This window comes from Microtus ochrogaster, chromosome 19 (genome assembly GCF_000317375.1).
Source record: "Microtus ochrogaster isolate Prairie Vole_2 chromosome 19, MicOch1.0, whole genome shotgun sequence".
Classification (NCBI taxonomy): domain Eukaryota; kingdom Metazoa; phylum Chordata; class Mammalia; order Rodentia; family Cricetidae; genus Microtus; species Microtus ochrogaster.
The window spans coordinates 27,345,414-27,368,194 of record NC_022021.1 but is presented as its reverse complement, the minus strand read 5'-3'; the positions used below and the strand labels follow the sequence as shown (position 1 = coordinate 27,368,194).

Below are 22,781 nucleotides of genomic sequence, written 5' to 3'. Positions count from 1 at the left end.
AAAAAAAAAAAAGAGGGAAAGTATACTAACTCTGTAATCTAGCATCTGAAACATGCAATAAATTTAAAGACAAGGAAAAGAAGACATAGCTAATAAATTCAATTATTGAAAAATTTTATGTGTATGTAAGTGAATGTAGTGGTAAACACCTGCATTTCCAGCATTAGGGAGGCTGAGGCAGGAGAATAAAGAGCTTGAGGCCACTCTGGGCTCCAAAATGTAGTTTGTCCAGCTAGAGATACATGGAAAGACCCAGTTTTAAAATACCAGTAATAACAGGACTAGATATCTTCCCATTCGGAAACATGTCCTGCATTAGTTTTATGAATTTGTTTCCCTCAAAGGAAAAGAAATGATTGTCTTAGGATGTGTCCCAACCAAATTTACTTCCTTGACCATCACATCAACAACTGAAAGTAAAATCTGTGAGGGAATCTCAGAAGCTTTGTGGATTGTCTTGAATCAAATCCTTCACTCAGCTTAAACTGTGGCATTGTATACAGCAAAGCTATCTGCTGAAATTGTTTAGCACACGTTCCCATGTGTGAGAAGGTCCTTCTGTATTTGTGTTGCTTTCATTGGTTAAATAAAGAAACTGCCTTGGCCTTTTGATAGGGCAGTGCTTAGATAGGTGGGAAGACAGAACTGAATGCTGGGAGGAGGAGGGCAGACAGGGAGAGCTGCCATGAAGTTGCCGGGTCAGAGATGTAAATCTTTCCTGGTAAGTCACAACCTCGTAGTGATACACAGATTAACGGAAATGGGTTAGATCTGGATGTGAGAGTGGGCCAAGAAGAGGCTAGATATAATGGGCCAGGTAGTAATTAAATTAATACAATTTCTGTGTGGTTATTTTGAGAGTTAAGCTAGCCAGGCGGTGGGACGCAGCCCGCTCCTCCATACTACACACATGGGTTGTGTACAAACTTATCTTGAAAGCAGTAACTTCCTGTTTGTGATATTTTATACTAGTAGCTAGAAGAAGTACATATTAAGGGATGACAAAGCAGTAATAACACTTACATGCCCACTATAGACAAAAATACTTCTCAGCATAATCATTTTCTAAGAAGCTATCAAATCACATAGACTAATTACAGAAATAATCAGGCTTATTATGTTTAACAGATCTACTTACCTCATAACAAAAGTTAAATGTTTAATGAAAATTTATTCTTTAAATTTTAATAAAAATATTCTCTAATCAACTAGATATGGAAGCGCTCATTTGCCTTTATGCTCTCACACGTGGCGTGTACCTTTCTGACTAGGCGAAGTGCTTGTGTCCTCTCCACCTCATTGCTCTGCTGGATGTCAATGCACCTATAGAGTACAAAACATCAGTCACTGAGAAATCCCAAGTAACACTACCTTACAGAATGTTGGCTCCAATTTACCTTCACAATCCAATATAGTGAATTAAACCTTCAAAAAAAAATTGTACTACATGCTTTCCCAGTAACAGCCAATACTTAATTATATATACCTAGTGATAAATGTTACCAGAAACATCGGTTAAAAATAAAGGGAAAATGAGGTGATATATCTATAAATAAAGATATCACAACAGATGCACAAAGCAAAGTATCAGAGATATACTGAAAAATTTTACCTACCTGATAAAAAATTACAGTAATGTATATAAATTATATAGAAAAATATTTCCACCTTGTTCTAGTTTGTTTTAATCAAGGTTTAAATTGTATCTATAATAACTGTCTTGTTCAATGTTAAAAATCCTATTTTAGCATAGTGGTGCATCTTTATCCCAGCACTTGGGTAGCAGAGGTAGATGGATCTCTTGTGAGTTCAAGGCCAGCTTGGTCTACAAAGCAAGTTCCAGGACAGCCAGAGCTATATAGTGAGAGCCTGTCTCAAAACAAAACAACAAAAATTCTATTTTACTAAAGAATTTGCATCCAGAATTCTCTTTAAAAACATTTGATCCAGTATCACTTCAACAAAATTACTTTTCAAATATTTACATTAGGGAGTTGAGTATTTTACCAAATATTTTATAGGTAGGTAAATTATTATTCAAAGCCATTTTTGTTTTGTCTAAATATAATTAAAAAGTAAGTGAGGGAGAGCTAGATTTTCTGCTTATTCAAGTTCAGCAATACAACATACGCAGGCACACACATATACACATACAGACGAGATTTATATTATTGGCTATTAACTTGGATTATAACCAATTCTCCTGCCAAAACCAACCATAAAGACTAAAAAACTTACTTTGGACAACTACTTCTAAAAGGGAAATGGAGAATAACCTTGGAAAAATAAGCACCTGAACTCAAGAACATTCCAATTCAATAAGGTTCTCAGCAGTGTAACAAAGGATGCTTAAAGTATTGGAATAAGAGTCATCATTCGCCATTAATGCTTATGTACATAGGAAGCACAATATAATCTGCAAACTAGAAGAACTATAAACTGAATTTGCCAAGATCGCTATGGAAGAAGACAATATGCCCTATTTTCTATATCTTAGTGGCTAAAAACAGTAAAAAAAATTTTAATCATTGATGTCATTACAAAATCTAAGCCACATATGTTGGTGCATGTCTATAACCCCAGCACTCAAGAGATTGGGGCAGGAGAATCCTAAGTCTGAAGTCAGCCTGGAATATGTATTGAGACCATGTCAAAACAAAACAACATAAACAAACAAACATACACATTCAAAGAAACAACCACACAACTATAGTAAATACAAAGAGAGCTCACAAACCAGTCAAGGTCTCTGAAGTATTATATTAGTGCCATATCTTTAAAAAAACTCATACAGCAATATCTCTCAAGGCTAGACACACACGCATCTTGTTCCAACATTTCTATTTCTACACCCGTTTGTAAGAAATGAGAGCCTCACAGAGTTGCACAAAAATTTCAGGGCATCCTCCTTCAACTGTGTTCTAATCTTAAAACCAAATACTACATAGCAAAAAATAAATTTAAAAGACAAAAAGTATATCAACATGGAAGAACCTTACAAATAATCAGAAAGGAATAACTGATGTATACTTAGATATATTAATTATATATATTAATATATAGTGTGAAATGCAAGGACAGGGAAACTATTCTATAAGGAGAAAACTATTTTACAATTGCTTAGAGATATAATGGAGAATTCCTGTTATGCTACAAATGCCCTTAGTCTAACATGATTATATATGTTTGCAAAAATTGTCATACTTTACACCAAAAAATCTATACACATTTGATACTATACTAAAACTGAACACAAAACTTTAAAAACATACAAAACATAAGCAATTCTAGGAAAATTACCTAGCTATTAAATAGTCCACTTTCAATTTTAGCACCTTCTGCAGAATACTGGAATCCTGGATGAGATAGCGCAGCGCTCGCAGCCCTGCTGCTCTCACTTCTTTTGCTTCATTTAATAAAGCTAAGCGCAAACTGCATGAAAACAAACAAAAAAGTTCATTATTACATGAGTTTCAAAGACATACAAAATTTCAGAAGAGTTTACTTAGCCCTCATCTGAAATGTATAGGAAGAAAAGCATTTCTGATTCTTGGTATTTTTAAACTGGACTACTTTCAAGTCCAAAAGTTGAGTATTTTTTATCTGCAATTCTAGAACGCTAATCTTTTTGAACACTTAAAATAACTAACAAAGTCTCAGACTTTGGAGCAATCCCGATTTTTTCAGACTTTTAGGTATTCACCCACATCAAGTTCTTCCCCAGTTGAGGATATCCCAAACTTTCGGTTATGTAAGATTAATTCTATAAAAACAAACAAACAAAAAACTACTCCAAAGTAAAAAGTTTCACTTGGTAATGTTGTTAACCTGTGTTTGTTCCAGTCTCAATAATCTAGTCAATGTTGAGTTTTAATCATGTGCTGGCACATTGTGTAACTACAAGAAGAAATCACATAGAGTCTTTCCAAAGTGTATCTTTAGATATGTTTCTGCCATGGATCCTTTGTTTCTATGCTTCCACAAATCCCAAAGGATTAATTCAAATTAATAACAAACTCTTTAACAGTAGCAAACACACATCACTAGTAATCTTAACTCTTAAGAATGTCAAAAAGCAGTAATGATTAATAATCTATTACCATACAACAAACTTGTAAGAGGCACGCACATACTTTCATAGGTAAAATCTAGATTTATTGATTTGTATTATTCCTGGGAAGAGTCAGAAAAATTCAGTCTGCAGATTTAATATTTAATTTTAACCTTTAGAGAAGTCTGGGTATTTTTGAACAGCAATTTGAGTTCTTTATATCCAGCAACCACAAATGCTCAACTAAGGCTCATGACATAACAAAGTCACTGAAGATCCAGTATTTCTCTTCTGGCCAACCATCAACTCTACAGAAATAAGCATGTGATGCTGTTATCCTACCTTTTATTTAAATTGTTACAATGGAAATTACTAAAATAAGGGAGGAAGACTGAACTAAACTTACCAAATTATGATGTCTTCATAATTAAAGCCCAGTTTTTCTTCACTATGGCCAATATCACAAAGAAGCTGTTAGAAGAAACACAAAAATACCTTGCATATAAATTTAGATTTATATATTTATATGTACAATGTAAGAATAGGGAATTCTTCTTTAATAAATTTGTAGAAAAAAAAACCCTATCATTTTACATACAAAAATGTGCTGCATTATTTCCACCATCTTACTTTTATTAACCACAATTTTAGATTTAACTCTTTTTCCCTTTTTGAATTACTGTCTCTTATTCTGTTTCTCTTCCCCAATGTATCACTTACTTATCATTCTCAGTGGCTGCAACTGTCTTTCCAAGCATTACTGGTTCCTCTAATGTATGATTCTTCACCACATCCTCAATGTTGGAAGCTCACATTACATTGACTTTATTTACTCTTAACCCTCATGTCCCGTAAGTTTTTTTTAATCTTTCAAAATGCATAAGATATCACTACTATTAACTGATGATTGTCTCAATCCATACATAATCAATAATTTATATTAACACCCATATTCATTCACCCTTCATTTTTCTTCTGTAATGCCACATTTTTTTCCTCATTGGTCAAAAGCTATTGTTAATGTTGACACTGTTTGCTTGTGTTAGACTAGATTTTTGCCTAGATTAGTAGTTAGCAGTTCTCCATGTTTGTATTTGTCTGGAAATGATTTTATTTTCACTTTTGAAGGTACATTTTGGTGACTATATTGAATCTTAGTTTAGCTGCTACTTCTTCCTAACATTTCAAGCCACTTGGTTGTTAAGTCTTGCTGTCTGCTCTTTGGAAACATGTCTTTTTAACTCAGAATCTTTTAAAGATTTTTTTCTTATCATTGGTCTTCAGCAGTCTTACTCTGTTCCACTGTGGTTTCCTTTGTATCTATCTTGAAATAAAACTTTGCAGGCTGGAAAGATGGGTCAATGGTTAAGAGCACTAGCTGTTCTTCCAGAGGACCTGGGTTCAATTCCCAGCAACCACATGTCAGGTCTCTCCTTCCAGCACTTGGTTTCTAGGACTGAACTCAAGCCTTTAGGCTTGGCAGCAATGCCTTTACCCACTGAGTCATCTCATTAATTCCAAGTCCTTGAGATCTTTTTGTCGCAGCCTTCAAAGCAGCTGGAATTACAGACTACACCACCAAGCCTAAGTCTTAGAAGGGAATTTATATATACACACAACACATATAGACAAATACATATAAAAAAGAGATTTATATCTTAAACTCACCTAAAAATGCATTGTATATACATAATAAATTATAAATAAAACTGAACACTTTACAAAACACTTTTTGCTTGTTTGTTAGGTTGATTGGGTTTTATTTGTTTGTTTGGTTTGGTTTTTAGAGACAGGGTTTCTCTGTGTAACAGTCCTGGTTGTCCTGGAACTCGTGTTTTAGACCAGGCTGGCCTTGGAACTCACAGAGATTCGCCAGTCTCTGCCTCCCAAGAACTGGGATTAAAAGTGTGTGCTGCCATCACCTGGCTAGTTTGTTTAATTCTTACATAAATAAAACCATATACATAAACATATTCACACATTGTTTGTTACCAGAAAAGGTCAGTGCCTTCTAATCACAACCTCTGGTAAAATGGTAGAGTGCTTTAGAGGGGGAAGGGGATAAATGAGAAAAGGATTTCTCTTTTTACTGTAAAATCTCTAAACCATTTTCACATTTTATAATACATATACACACCTTAAAAGTTTAAGTGAATAAAGTTATAAAATAGCAAATTATATACACATATATAATAAATATATAAAATAGCAAATAAAGATACTTTCAGAGCATTCTTATCTTTAGAAGGCAGGTCTCTAGATTGTGAACATGTTGCCTGTCTTAAAAATAGAACACTGAGGTTATATTCATCATCAGTCTGCTATACACACTGTTCTATCTAGTGAAGTCAGAGGGAAAGTATGGTGTGTGGCAGTCACATGATGAAAAGATCACATCACAACTCCTTCTCTTAAAAGTCTGGTACAGGATAGATGCTGGGGTAAAGAAAAGTTGGAGAGAAGAAACTCGCAGAATACTTCATCTGTCTGAAAACCTTAGTTTAAAGGGTTAGTACCCTCTAGCTTGCAATAAGAGCTAAAACACAGAGAGAAAGTGTGTGTGTGTGTTCTAATGTAAAGAGAATATCCACTAGCTCTAGAATTATAATTACTATCTTTTTATTTTCTTAGCCAATCAAGCCATTCTTAAGAGACTTTTGAGAACCTCTAAATTAGACTAAGAACATATACATACAGCCTTTATAGATATGCCAGCTCAATACATACTTTTACACCTAACTCTCTAACAATATGGATTAGAAGCTTACTATTACAATCAAATGCATTATATGCTTGTGCTTGGTAAACAAGTGAATTTTATTAACAAAATCCACAAGCACTTACTTGGAAGAGCACTTGTTCTTAAATAGGGGCATTTTATCTCCTGGGAACATTTGGTTTTCCTGAGGACCTTTTTGCTTATCACTCAGGTGTGTTAAGTAAATATTTCTGCTATATAGTAGGCAGAGCCAGAAACAAGGCTTTGCCTTTCTCCAAAATAATTACCTGCTAAGTCAAGAGAGCTAACACTGAAAAACCCTGATTAACAGCCTACAACTCAACTATTAAACAGGCTTATCTTCTTGGAGTTAACGAAAAAGTAGCAAACAGGTAAACATTAAAATCCAAATAAAATGAGCCCCAAGTTGCCATACATTATGCTACAGAGCTATCTCACAAGCTCAGTGCTCTGCATCTGAAGACATTAATATTCTGTGAATTTCCCCAGGATTGCTTTGATACTTACTTACTTGTTGGACTGTAAATTCTGAACTTCATGCTTCTCCTATATTATTAAATAGTCACAGTAAATTTTATCATGTTTAAGTTAATGAGTTTATTTATGAGGCAGTGCTTTAGACCTAACTCTGAACTTCTTCCTGTAGACATTTTCTACCCAGTCTGACTACCTGGTCTCCCAATCCACAAGTGCCTGAAGACAGGCAATAATAAGTTAGCACAAAAAGGTAAAAGTTACTTTTAAAATATGGTTTAAAAATACAAAACACACACACTTGGGCCTTCATCACAGAAATCACTATACAGTGGTGAAATTCCCACACGGTGAGAGGAGGAAAAACAAAGCACGGGAGAATTAGGAAAAAGAGAGGAGAGAAGAATGGAGCAGAAGGGAGGGACAGGGATGGTGGGTAGGGGACAGCCCAAAGACGGGAAGGAAAGAGAGAAGATCATTTGAGAATACAATCTAAGATGCACAGACCAAGTAGAGAAAAAAACTAATGAAGTGAGATGAAGCCAGAAAGAATGGGAGGAAGGAGAATAAAGAAACTAACACCCACACACCAATGCCTGGACCTGCACAGAAAAAAAAATAAAATAAAATAAAAACACAGGAGCAGAGAAAGGAGAAACAGTACTGCCCTAAAAGTGAAAGGCTAAATCAACCCCACTCCAGAAGTCCCATCCACTACCATCCAAGGACTGGCAGGTGGCTGTCACAGTTGGATATTAATACTAGAAACATAGCTAGCAGGAACTGAGACATGTCTAAGTATAAAATATTCATTTACTTATGAAGATGCAGTATAAACAGTCAAATGATAATTATGTCTGATACGTCAAACAGCAATCATCTGGAATAGTACAGTGCAAACTACAAAATGAAGTTCACGTGCCTCTTTTAAGTGCTCACATTGATCCCCACTAGACAGCACTCTTCTGCTTTGGGACTAAGCTGGCTCCAGAGTGTTGGCAAGAATAGGCACAGCCATCCTTACAACTATCCCTAGTTTCCAAAACATACTGGGACAGGTAGAGCAACACACTGAGGTGTCCAATGCCAGTTATGACAGCATTCCTAAGCCTAATAAATTGTTTTTAATCGTTTAACTTAGGCAAGTGGGCTTATCTGAGTCACGTAAAGATAAGCAAAATAAAACTGATATTTAGTAAAAGGGAATAAAACCAGAAAATGCATTCCACTTGAGCTCGAATTTAGGTACAAATTGTGAGAATAAATAATCAGGGTAAGTAAGTGAAAGAAAATACAAACAGGTCTCTGAGAACTACGTTTGTTTCTAAATACTTAACAAATTAATATTAATGTCACCAACATACTATGCCAATAAAAGACTGGATTATAGGCTTCTTAGTGATTCGTTTCGTTTCTATTTTATTTTCTGAGCCTACCGAACTTTCTACAATACGAACATACTCCTATTATTTAAATGCATTTGCTAGCAAAGCATGGTGATGTGTGACTGCAGCTCTACTCCCTCAGGGAGAGAGCAGGTGCCCAGAGGTTCTGAGATCAGCATAGACAACAGTAAACTCAGAAATTTAAAACAGGACGAAATCAATGAGAAAAATTAGAAAACCACAAGCAAATAATTCAGTAACTCAGTAAGTTAGTATTCAAAATTTCTTCTTAATGATCAATAGGAAATGTTTATTGAGTCAAGAAAAAGAATATAACAGTATAGTTTCAAGCTGCTTACCTTAGTGAAGTTATTCAAATGGCCCAGCTTTCTCATATTTGATACACCTTGTAATTTGGCCACATTTTGGAGAATCTCTCTTAAGTTATCAGAAGGATCTGGTAAAAAATGCAAAACAATTTAATGTAAGTTTAAGAATATTAACGTAATCAAACAGAAAACAAGGTGTGTCAAACCTCCACAATATTGGTTCTCAGTTTATAGTCTAACCCTTCACCCTGAAATCCATGCATTTAGTTAACTTCAAAGTTCAATTCCCTTCATGTTCCCACTGCACTCATATGTACTTATTGTCCAACACTGTGTATCACCTGGAATTATTCAACCACAAAATCATAAATCTCAACATAAAAACTTTCATTTTTAGTTATTAGATGATCAAGTATACCGTCCAGCTTCAATTAGCCAAAAACATAAGATTTAGGGTATAGGTTTCACAACTCTTGACATATGCAATAGAGAACAATGATTCCTGAAAAATGAGAAGCAGCCACGCAAGCCCTACTTGCTAACTGCCTTAAGTGTTTCCCAGGCACTGTAACAGGGAGGGAAAATCTAGGCAAACTGAGTTAAGCTAAAAGTCTAGAGACCATGAATTACTAGAGAAAGACACTACCCCAAAAAAGAACTCTAAAGATCTGGTAAAGGAGCTTGTGGGACAGCCAGCATAACAAGGAGGAAAGAAGCCATGGATCAGGAGCAAACCTGGAGGAAGAATATCCTTCTTTACAGCCAGGTTAAAAAGCACTATATGACATGAAGTGAGTATTACCAATTTAATAAAAACAGCAAGTCAAATGTCAAGATTTCAAGCAGAGGGAACATGAAAAAAATAGACAAAGACATATCATAATTAAACTGCTCAATACTGTTGAAATAGGGCCAGCAAGATGGCTCAGCAGGTAATCAAGCCTGATGACCTCAGTTTGATCTCCCACTGCCGCGGAAAGGTGGGAGAAAACGAACTTCACAAACTTGTCTTCTTACCTCCACATGTATGTTGTGGCATGTACACCTAAGTGCACACACAATATTAAATTCCACTGAAAGTCTAAGAGTAGAAAAACTTATCATAGTTCATTTGCTTTACAAGAGCAGGCCAAAGCCCATGTACAGTTCTGAAGTAGTTTATCAATATCTCAAAACAACACAAAATTTCTAAAGCTATTAATAATTTTAACATTTTGTTTTAAATAAAAAAACAGAATCTTTAAAATCACATTATAATTTTGCTCATATTTTAGTTTAGAAGCCACTGTAACTTCATTTGAGATTTTTAAAAAGAACTCAACTATTTGCTGTAATTAGTGTTTTCCTTACCAAATGAAACTGTCCTGCTCTACATTTCGTTTCTAGTCTACCTTTTTTCACTGTACTATTTGCTGTTGGCCATGACAGTGCTGACATCCCAAGAAGCACGGCACCAAAACTAATTCCCTTTCCTTTGATGCAGAAACCTGCTAAAACCATCCCCTTCATTTCTACCTTCATCTCTTATAAATTCAATTTAGTTTTAAGTGGGTTGGCAATGGACTGTATTAATGACTTACACATCAACCTTAAAAGTAAAACGAAAGTCTACCATTAAGTGAGATCAGATCCTTTACAAAAAATGATAAAGGCCTCATGTAGGTCACTACTGCTACTCTGTAATATTGCTTTGTTGTTCTAAATTGTATCTATAATGAATAAGGGATGAAAACATGTTAATCATTTAACAATGTTTGAGAAGATCACAAAAATTCTAACAACCTTTAAGATAAGATAATTTAGAACCTCTGGAGCTTGCAGAGACAAAGAGGAAAGTCCATAAAAATGTTAGGAACCAAAGAATTCCTCAAGTGACAAGTGGTTAGTTACTCCTCTCTAAATAACTCTCAGGATTAAGACTTAGAAGGACTACTTTAGAGAGGCATCACAAACTTCCTAAGTACAATTTGCTGTTAAGAGTGGAATCTTCTCCCAGTTCACTCATCAACAGGAATCAACTGAAAGCTCCTTTTTCTCAGGTTCTATCTCAGGCACTAAGAACACAGCAAGTACAAAAGCCAGGTCTCTGTTCCCACAGAAAAGGGGAAAAGGCTGCATTTAACAGGGCCTCAACGTATAGAAGAAATGCAGTCTCTTTGTAAATAGTTGCTGAAAACATAGTTCCCCTAAACAGCGTGTTACTTCCCAGGCCAACTAAAAACAGTAAGAAGGCCTTTTCAGGTCCGGAGATAGTAACACTCACGTGCTACAATGTTGCAATCAGAGAACTCTAACTTCTATTGGGTCAAAGATCCCCTGGTAATGAGATGAGAAATTTCTAGTTTCTTCTTTCCCTATTAGCCTGGGGTTTGGTAAACTTTTTCTGAACAAATCTCAGATAAATGTCAAAGTAGACTTTGTAGATCATAAAGTTTCTTGATAGGTAAGTAAGTAAGTAAGTAAATAAATAAATAAATAAATAAATAAAACAGTTTTATGTTTTAATCCAAACTGTCATGAAACAGAAACACTGGATAAGAGTCTTAAAAACCAAAATAAGGTCAGAGTAAATTTAGTGGAGCTGGAATGAGGCCCCCTTCCCTTTATATCCTCCCATGGTGGAGAAACAGAACTAGACAAATGACCCTCTCACTATCCCCTCAGGAGGGGGCCATCCTCATGACCTAAGTACCTTCCCAGGGTTCAACTTCCTAACAGCAGCAGGGTACTAGAATTTCAACATACAAATCTCAGGTGGATATACACATTGCATTCACTGGACTGTATCTCAGGATGACAGACTTAGGGTAAAGGCAGTAGTTTCGTTCTGTCATCTTGGTGGTCTACACCTATAATCCCAGAGGTATATCAAAAGGATCAGGAATTCAAAGTCTGTCTTGGCCACACTGGCAAAGAAAGTGAGAGGATTATATATTGACTAAAAAAAATTAATACAGATTATATGTTCCGCGGCTATGAAGGCAACAACATAACTGCATGCCCATGCCTGTTTTGTTTTTTTATGCACTTACATGATGTGGGAGTGTCATATATCAATCTGTTGATTTCATTGGTTGAGTTATAAACAAACCGCTTGGGCTCATAGCTTAGAACATAGGTGGGTGGAGTAAACAAAGCAGAATGTTGGGAGGAAGAGGAAGTGAGGTAAGATGCCTCAGACAGAGACGCCTTGCTCCCGGCTCCCAGGCAGACGCCTCGGAGAGACACGATGCTCCACTCTTGCGGGCAGAGGCGAGAGCTCTGCTCTCTGAGGCACATGCGATGAAGCTCCGACCCAGGATGGACGTAGGCTAGAATCTTGCCGGTAAGCGCACCTTGGGGTGCTGCACACAGATGATTAGAAATGGGCTAAATTAATATGTGAGAATTAGCCTAGAAGAGAATGGGCCAAGCAGTGTTTAAATGAATACAATTTGTGTGTTGTTATTTCGGGGCATAAGCTAGCAAGCGGCTGGGGTGCTGGGGACGCAGCCCACCGCTCCTATTACTACACTTACAAACGATGTAATCTTGGTTAAATCACTCAACTTCAAAGAAATGCATTTTTTATCTACAGTAGAAAATAGTAACAGCTACTCCATAAATACTAACTGTAATTAAAAGTTATTTGCTTAGCAATAACTATTTTTATGAACCAAGCATGTGAAAATTATGTGGTTAGCCCAAGCAAATGTTTCACTCATGTCTTTTTAAATTAATAGATTTTATTACAGAATACTTTGATGCATTAATTTCATGATTCAAGATCTGCTCATATTAAAATAGAAACAATTACCTTTCAGAGTTATACTAGTGATTATATAGCCTATATAGAAAAAGTAAAATCACAATGCTGTATGAGTATTAGGAAATTATATGTTCTTTTTCTATTTAGTGTGAATGATTTGAAATCATTTAATAAGCAAAGAATATTTGCTTCCATGAATATAGTAATTATATGAATAAATCTAATCTAAAAGTTGTTATGTAATAAAATCCCAAAAATCTCAAAGAAACATATGTATTAGAAGAGTAAATAATAATAAATTATTATAAATTTCATGGTTCTCAATAGGATAAGTGAACATACCCCAGTGCTGTCATTAACTGTATCCTTGACTATACTGAACAGCATCAAGAATACTTTAAAGAGTCAATTCTTAACCTAATACCCCACAGATAACTTTGCCTTTGATTTCTCAACGTTCTTTTTCCCTAAATTCACTATTTTGGAGCTATTACACGCACTAAAGCATTATCTGTATATACTCTGCTTCTAATGTTTCCAATCCAAAATGAGACTAAGAGACCAGGTGAACATTTACATAAGACAGGATTTTAGAAAGGCTTTCAAGTCTCACAAGGTCAATAACATATTTAGAACTATATCAAGGGCCAAGTACAGTCTTGACCACATAGTAGGTTTTCAAGCATTATTTTCTGTATAACAGAACAGCTGAGCATGGTAACTCATTATTGTAAACTGCAACACATGGTAGGCTAAGGCAGGACTGCTGACATGCTTGGGCGACAGAGACCCTGCTGAAAGAGAGGGAAAGCTAAGACAAGGAAAGGAATGTCAAAAGGAAACACATGAAAGGAGGAAAGGAAAGAGGAAATAGGAGTTAATTAACTATTTTTGACAAAACAAGGTTGTTGTGGGGAAAGTAATCACGGCAGGGGTGAAAAGGTTAACCAGTATTTATATTTCTGCTCATACATTAATTCTACTAAGCACTGCATGTTTTACTCCTTCTGGTAGCCCCATGAAGCAAGCCAGTAAAAGCACAGGGATGTGGAAAGTAATGTATAAATAAGAAAGGTAACACAAGAGTGCACAAGGTAGCAAGACCTAAGAAAGCTTTAGAGTTTCCCAGTATCTCTAATGCTTAAGGCACCATGCAGAGCTCTACAGATTCATGGACTCCTTCTTATTATTAGTAAGATTTTTTTTTTCAAGGGTTGGAAGCTGACCAGAATCCTAAAGCAATTTTCTAATTATATCTTCTTTTATCTCCTCAATCCATAGTTATTCAGAAACAGTAAATATTTTGGTTAATTACACACCAAGCTTGTTTACAATGGCTTTAAAAAGGCAGGAAGAGTTAGATGCAAACGGAATGGTTCTAGTCAATTAAGACACTTCCCACCACACAGAAAACTTTCTCCTAAAAGCTTAAATTCACTTATTCATTTACCTGATCTCTCACCCTCAAATGACCAGAGTTGCACTATTTGCACCTTTTCAAATTTCCTGACAACTATTCCTTCTTTTTATTTCACCATTACATTTCAACTGTTGTACCTCATACATAAATGATGGCAGAAGTAACAAAAATCTAATCTTAATTTATCCCTATGGTAACAGCATGTTCATATGTTTTCAATATTACCCATGATCCTGGGGACAAACTTAAATGACTAAAGGCATACTGCAGCTTCTCTGGAATTACCTTTACAAGGGGAGAGGCAAAACCATTCCTCCCACTGTGAAGACAATGATAAGCATCAGATATGCAGGACTTCTTCAAACCATATCTCTAAAAGATTCTGCGATTCTAACTATTAATTTCAAAGAGTTATATAATTTAGTAAAGAAATGATCTATCTCAATGATAGCACCATGGAAGACTTCTAATGTAGCTAAACTACATCAGGTATGGAAAGTCAGAACTTGCCAGATATTCCTAGTTTATCTTTGGACAGAGAAGTAGAAAATTTATTATACTATTTTGCCAAAATCTGATACTAATTCCAAACATTTATCCTTTGTAATTTTGATATGTTTCTTCTGGTTATCAGCATTTAGAATGTGGAATAACCTTGCATACTGAAAGCGGTGTTTTTGCTCAAGCAACACTAGCAGTAATAACCTTTGAATTCCGGGCACGTTATAAACAGTGATGGAAATGGGTCAGAAACCCTCCCATCACAACTGCAGGTAAATTGGTTTATTTGGTTACATTGTTTCTAAATACTTGATTGGGAGCCAAATTAAAAATAAATTACATAAATACTGGTTCCATACATATGGAGTTTGTAAGTGGCCACACTTGCTTTCCAAGTAAAAGTTAAGAGACTGAAAATCCAATAATCCCACTTGGATTCCTAAGAGAAGTAAGGGCATAAGGCGAGCGGTCATCATGCACCCCCAAGACCAGAGACAGCTTCATGATTAGAGGGAGTCACACATCTTAACTGGGGTTTAAAAAACAACAACAAAAACAACTTATGATTTGAGAAGCAGTTCAAGTAGGAAAATATAAACTATATTTGATGAACTGAAGATTATATAAACAAAACTGAGTTTAAAAGAATGAGAGGGGAGGAGGAGTGATGAACTGAAGATTATATAAACAAAACTGAGTTTAAAAGAAAGAAGGGATATATGGGGAGGTTTAGAGGGAGAAAGGGAAAGGGGGAAAGATACAATCTCAAAAAAAAAAAAAAAACCACAGAAGGCTGAAGCGATGACTCAGCAGGTAGTAGTACTTCAAGAGGTTCTGTCCAGTTCCCAAAACTTAATATGTTGGTTCACTGCTCTCTGTAACTCCAGTTCTACAGGATCCAACTTCCTCTTCTGGGTTCCACAGGCACCAGGTACACATATGGTGTACAGACATACATGGAGGTAAAACATCCATACACAAAAAAAATAATTTTTTTTAAAATACCACAGGAAGCCAGGCGTGGCTGGCACATACCTGTTAATTATAGCACTTGGAAGACAGAGGAATGAGGACTGATTGCCATTCAGAGGTCAGTCTAAGTCACATAGTGGCTTCAAGGCCAGCTTGAGTTACACACTAAGAAACAATCTAGAAAGAAAGCTTTATCAAAAACAAAAACATCTCATCTCAAAAAACAAGCAAGTAACAAATAATAAAAATACCTAAAAATATGTGTTGGTATCTCTAGCTCCTCAAAATTTTAATAAATGCATATATTGCCATAAATAAATTCATAAAAAATTAAAATGCATCAAGCTCTGTTTCCTGGACTAGCTACTGGTTTCTGGTTTCATTGGTGGGTGGGACAATGAATGAAGATTCACCGATCTACATGCTGATGGTAAGTAGTTAAAAACAAGAATTAAAGGATGCTCTGTTAGATAGATAGATGGATGGATGGATGGATGGATGGATGGATGGATGGATAGATAGATAGATAGATAGATAGATAGATAGATAGATAGATAGATAGATAGATAGATACCAGTGACTACTAGTCTCTATTTACAGTACACAGGAATGCACCACTCAAAATTGACTTTTTACAATCTGGCATTTATATAACAAAGAAAAAGAGAAAGAAAAAAAACACTGGAAGATTCCTGGTCAGAACTAGGAATGTCAAAATATAAGAATTTACAGTAGAAACAGAACCTAATCTTATGATTAGTTATGAGAGCTGCAGTGTGTACGTTAAAAGGGAACAATAAAAGTAATTACTACTTCAAAGTTCATCAATGTTCTAAATTAAGAGCTAACAAAATATAAAATATAATTGCCCCAACACAGAAAAAGTTTCACATTTTCAGAAATGTAATGGGCCTTATTTGCTTAAATTTGCCAAATGTATTTTTTTAATAGCAATCCTAGGAATACAAAAAGAAAAGACTAAAATTTTTGCCTGTTTTCTACCCTCAGAATACCACATTCCTGGGCCTTTTGAGTTGGCTGAATTGGCAGCTGCCATGCAAGCATGAGGACCTTACTTGATCTCCAGTACTCATCTACATACAAGCCAGGTGTGGCAGATGTACCTGTAATTCCAGAGCTTAAGGGCAGGAAGAAGACAAGGGAACCCTGGAACCCACTAACCAGTTAGCCTAGGAGGACAGAGAAGAAACCTTGTCTCAAAATGTAAGGAAGAAAGATACCCAATGTTCATCTTGGAAGTAACACACTTCGAAGTAACAAAGACACTCATAGTAATATGTACATAAGCAACACACACACACACATACGTCTAGCCTGTCTTTAACTCAGCCTAAAGTTAGTTACCTAACCTAAAAAACTAGAGCCAAGCCGGGCAGTGGTGGCACACGCCTTTAATCCCAGCACTCGGGAGGCAGAGGCAGGTGGATCTCTTTGAGTTTGAGGCCAGCCTGGTCTACAAGAGCTAGTTCCAGGGCAGGACAGGCTCCAAAGCCACAGAAAAACTCTGTCTCAAAAATTAAACAAAAAAAAACCAAAAAAAACCCCAAAAAACTAGAGCCAAATCACTCATCTGAGGCAATCCTCCAATCATTTCCATACTTTTTCTGCTTTTACAAAATAACTGGTGAATTTATTAGTGTTTCTAGCACAGATGTTTAAGGTAGAAAGAGTTGATGGATGAAAAAATAATTGAGTCCTTCCTTAAATTCTGTATCCTTCTGTTCATATTAAAAGTAGAGTATAGTAACCTAAGTATCAAATAAATGTCTGTAAAAAGATTATCCCCAGGTATAGTGGCACAGGTAATCTCAGCACTTGTGGGATAAAGGTGTAGGTGTTTAAGATCATCCTTGGCTACAAAGTGAGTTCCAATCATCCTGGACTACATGAGACCCAGTTATAAAACAAAGACAACCATTAGCAGAAAACTGATTCAAACACACAAGGCACTTTTACTTTGTGTACAAGTAAATACTAAAAATTTACGAAGGCGAATTTTCAGGCTACAGAAATGGCTGTCATTCAAAGAAATGCTGGTAACACATTGGGTTTAATACTATTTTTTCTCATGAAAATATGAAAAAAATTTTTTTCGCTGAAGGAATACAATTACTGCATGTCCTGCTATCATTTGTGTCAAACTACTATACCTTTGTTAAAATTTATTTTTTTTTTTAAAACTATCTTTTCTCATTTTACCTACTAATCCCAGTTTCCGTTCCCTCTCTGTCCCCCCATCCACTCCTCAGAGAGGATAAGGCTTCCCATAGAGAGTCAACAAAGTCTAGTACCTTGCTTTGAGGCAGGACCAAGGCCCTTCCCACTATATTTAAACCTATTATATCTTACACTGATAATCATAAGGTAATTAGGCATCCACAGTCCTCTAATTAGGAACCCTTTATAATAAGAGAAAAATGATTTGCCTTTGAAATAACTCACAATTTAAATGAACCCCATGAAAGAATAGAACATCTGTGTCTAAAAGCAGAAACAATTAACTGTGATATACACCCGATAATGAGATTAATTCTACACCTAATAAAATTAATTTGAATTCCTTTAGAATCACTTAGGAGCTGTTTGCACGTCTTGTGTATATATACACCTACTTTCACAAAGCTGCAGTCAGAGCATGTGACTATCAAGTGGCATCTATGAATGTAGGGAGGAGCATCACTCAGAAACTAGAAACAGACAGATACAAATACACCTCAGCTATACAATATACTTCATCTGAGTAGGGTTTGAAACCTGAAGAAAAGCTACCATGCTACATTCTACTATTTCCATGTATTCTTAGTTCCTAATTTCTTCTCATTCTTATACTTCTATTATTTATTTTCTCGCAGATCTTCAGTCTCTTTGACTTTTTAAATCTCTTTTTAAAATTATTTCATTTGAAACATTGCTCTATAATGCACTCCTCATACACAATGGAATGGCTTCTTTCCCTTCAGCTCCTAAACTTCACCAACCCACTCTGTGCCCAGTCTGCTGTGGGGACTGTCATGTTCATCATCTACCCAGTTCAAAGGCTGTCCGCTTGCTTTCCCCCTTAGCTCTTCAAGACCTGACTTCACTGTGCTGCTGATGTGCTACTCACAGACATCTTTGCTGGAGTTTTTTCCACACCCATCTCTTCACGGTCCCAGTGTTCCTCTCTTAAAGATTTGTATTTCCCTCCTCATGACCCATTTTCTCTAACATAGTCTCAAGTTCTAGCCTCTGCCTTCAAAGTTCTCTTTCAACTGTCCCAACCAACTCTAGTAACAAGGCTAAGTCTAACATGGAGGGGAAAAAAATGACTCGAAACTGCAATTCTTAACTGTATCTTCAATTAAATAACTATATCCCAGATATGGAAGCTGCAGGATGTCACCTTTAATTTAAAAAAAAAAAAACAACCCATAATCAAAATAATCCATCATAAAAGAAAAAAATAAAGCTTTCCAAAATTTCTTTCCTAATGTAATATGACTAGTGGAAATGCTAGGCTTCACATGCTACTTACATGCATACACACAGTTTGTAAGTATCACAGACACACCTTACTGAACATATCTTAATCATCGTTAAGTAAGCCTGTTGTCATAACTGTGTCTTGTTTTCATAGTCTAAGTTTCAATAAATGCCTTGTAAATGTTTTCCTGTTTAGTATCCAGCCAATAAACATTAATATACATCAAAGAAGACATAGCATGCTCAAAATCATCACAACAAAAATATATTGGCTATCTCAAGCCCCAAGCATTAAAAGGAAACATGTTAAATTATGCCTTTTCAAGAGAATCTTTAGTAGAAAAAAAAGTGTAACTTAAAATTAATTTGTATAGTATGAACGCAAGTTGGTTCATATTTCAAAATTATTGTTTTTCTTTCCCCACATCTCACTTAGACATTCTTAACAACTTCATGGTATTTATAATCAAAAAAATCTAAAATTTTAACAATCCAAAGCTTTGGGTTATTACAAATAAAATCAATATGACCCATTTTTAGGTATATCTTCCAAGAATAAGAAGTTAGAACACGATATATACTGTGTGGTGGTTTAAATTAAACGGCTCCTATAATCTTAAGCATTTAAATACTTAGTTCCTAGTTGGTAGCATTATATGAACAGTCTTAGGAGGTATGGCCTTGCTGAGAAAATATATCCCCCTAGGGCAGGTGGCTTTCTCCCACACTCCCTATCCTGACAGTGCTGGACTCTTATTCCTCTGGAACCATAAGCTCCAATAGCTCCTTCCTTCTCTAAGTTGCCTTGGTCATGGCGTTTTATCACAGCAATAGAAAAGTAACTAAGAGAGACTGCTAACATTTCTACATGTATATGTTCTGACAGTGCTTTTGACACACATTTTCCCCATATTTACTGTTGGCTGTAATCTCTCATATGAATTTTAGTGATTAGACAAGTTTAAAAATACATTTATTATTTTAAAATGTATTTATCAGAGCTTTCCAAAATAGTATTAGGGACAGTCTTGCTTATTCACAAAGTATAATTTTCTGTTTGAGGTAAAACATGAAACTAGATACACTACTAGAAATCAACATTAATAATAAAATTCCAGTCAGGCTCAAAACCAGTGAGTTTAAGTCAGGTCAGGTTTTATCAGGTTATTGATTAAGAAAAAACAATAATTTTCAGAGATCTGGGGTTTCCAAGGTTGTAAAGTGATCATGAGCCTATATAATTATTATTACCACATTATAAATCTAGAACTTTTTCTAATGTGAAAGTACATAAATAAAAGATGTACAACGAATGACAAGGATTTCCCTTAAACTCTGCATGAACCCTTCAAATAGCTCTACTCCAAGTACAACAATACACATGGGTGTAGGACAGGTCGGCAGTGGGCAGCAGTGATGCAAGCAGGATTGCCAAGAGCAAAAAAAAAAAATTACTCTAGAGTTCTATTCAGAATAAAAAAAATTTAAGATTATAAAAGCAGTAACTTCACCAACTTCTACTTGGCTTAATTGACCGTATTTCCAAGGCTAATTTCAACATCTAGAAAGCACCTAGCAGCAGCAACATAGCAAGAGGGATCATGTGAATAGAACCAGAATTTACAGGTGCGTGCGTGCGTGCGTGCGTGCGTGCGTGCGTGCGTGTGTGTGCAGAGCAGGGAAGGAAACCAAGCCAGCCAGCCAATGCCCTTCATGCTCCCTGCTTTGTCAGGCTAATCTAATTAGTCTTTCAAAAATTACTTTTATAAAAAATTATACGCAACTAACTGAATCTTGAGTACGGTCAGCACTATCTTAAAATCTCAATCAGAATCTGGCAGAATACTCTGTGGTATTCTATACAGTAACCACCTGAATAAATGAACAAGTGAATAAATGAATGTAGCATTTCTACCTACTACAGAAAAGTCTCACTGAAACTGATGTTGTTTTGGGTATTCCTTGATCACTTGAAATATTAAAACATGAGGGTTTACAAATCCAGAGCTTTAACCAAGTCCATTTTGGTTTGTTTGAAAGACAATATATAAGTCTCAAATGATTCTAACTGAAAAATCTTGCCTGTGTTGTGATCAAAATGAAAGGATTAATTCTTTTAATTAGTATTGATTTAGTGCTATGTGTTATCCAGAGACTGTTCTGCTGTGGAGTATATTTTAATTAGACAAAGATGTGTTATACTTGCTTATGCTGTAGAATATTACTTTAACTGTGTAAAAGTGTGTTACTTTTGTTTACACTGCATTTGTTTAATTACATAAAGATGTGTTGTATTTGTATCACCTTGCCTACCAAAGGCACCTGACTGGTCTAGTAAGCTGAACAGCCAACAGCGAGGCAGGAAAAAGACAGGGCTGGTAGGGAGAGAGAACAAATAGGAGAAGAATTCTAGGCTAGAGAGGAGAGAAGGAAGAGGAAGAGAGAACAAGGGAGACACCTGAAGCAGTGAAAGATATTCAGAAGAAAGAAAAAATAAAAAGCCCTGAGACCAAAGGAAGATAAATAGAAACAGATTAATTAAAGTTAAAAGAACTAGCCAAAACAAGCCTAAACCTGGCTGCACATTCAAAGCTAGTAAGTTTCCGTGCCACAATTTAGGAGCTGGTTGATGGCCCAAAAGAAAAAGCCTGGTACACTGTTCCAAGGGCAAGTGCATTTCTCCAAACAGTGATGGTTCTAAGTCAGATCACATGACTCTCAATTGTATCATCTTATCCAAGTTAATACTTGTCTGTCTCTCTCGTCTGATTTCACATACCTCCCCTCTCCCTCTCATTCATCACATGCCAGCCATTCCAGTTCTTTCTATCTCTGGGAATTTGTACTAGCTGTTCCTTCCATTTGGAAGACTTCCATGCTACACTCACAGTGTGTCCACCTAAATACTACACCTCAGAGTGCAGCTCTCAACCCCCTTCCCCAGCCAACAGTCAATATTCTTTCACATGCCAAATTTTATATGACTAACAGCATTTAACAGTACTTAAAATCCCACATTCACATGTTTACAGTGAACATGGGACTCACTCTGTCATTACTGAAGCAGGCACAGTCAAAGATCAGTGTCCAGTGCACAGTAAAACGTCAATAAATATTTGCTAATTTTGATTAGTAAGATAAAATATGGGAATAAATTAAAGCATATTATAAAGTAACACATATTACTGAATCCCAAAAAGTAAGAACTCAACCCCATTTGGGAAGTTATATTGACTTTTCAGAAAATGTGTTGGCTGCAGGAGCGAAAAGATTGGGAAAATATAGAACTCCTGGAGGAGTAGTTATAGTTTTCCAGTTATCCAGCAGAAACAAGAGCCTGAGTAAAGTATGGCAGCAGGTAGGAAGCACCAGATGATAAATGTATTTCAGAAACAGAAACCGGTGCCACCATCCCAATGAAGATTCGATTCATGGAAGTAAGGACAAGAAACAAGGTTATGGTGGCTCCAGGGCATCTGATTTGGCCCAATTAAAATACTGCTCTAAACCCAAATGAGAAATGTGAAAAAAATTAGAATATGATAATTAGCAATTTTAAATGGTCAAGTTTGGTGTACTTGACTATAAGATTAAAATATCGTAAGCAGAGTTACCCCAAGATATTTTATGCTATTTGTGGCTATCGTGAAAGGTGATGCTTCTCTAATTTCCCTCTCT

At 35.8% G+C, this 22,781-nt stretch overlaps 1 protein-coding gene across 4 annotated transcripts in view; it reads right to left on the bottom strand.

The window, feature by feature from the left end:
* Rictor (RPTOR independent companion of MTOR complex 2) overlaps window positions 1-22,781 on the bottom strand; it is a 99,056-nt gene that overhangs the window by 55,586 nt on the left and 20,689 nt on the right. For all 4 annotated transcript variants that reach the window (XM_005356592.3, XM_026783705.1, XM_005356593.3 and 1 more), the window contains exons 3-6: window positions 9,010-9,107; window positions 4,458-4,522; window positions 3,301-3,432; window positions 1,260-1,323 (exon numbers count right to left, since the gene is read on the bottom strand). In XM_005356592.3, coding sequence (XP_005356649.1) covers window positions 1,260-1,323; window positions 3,301-3,432; window positions 4,458-4,522; window positions 9,010-9,107 — 359 coding nt within the window. The remainder of the gene's footprint in view (window positions 1-1,259; window positions 1,324-3,300; window positions 3,433-4,457; window positions 4,523-9,009; window positions 9,108-22,781) is intronic.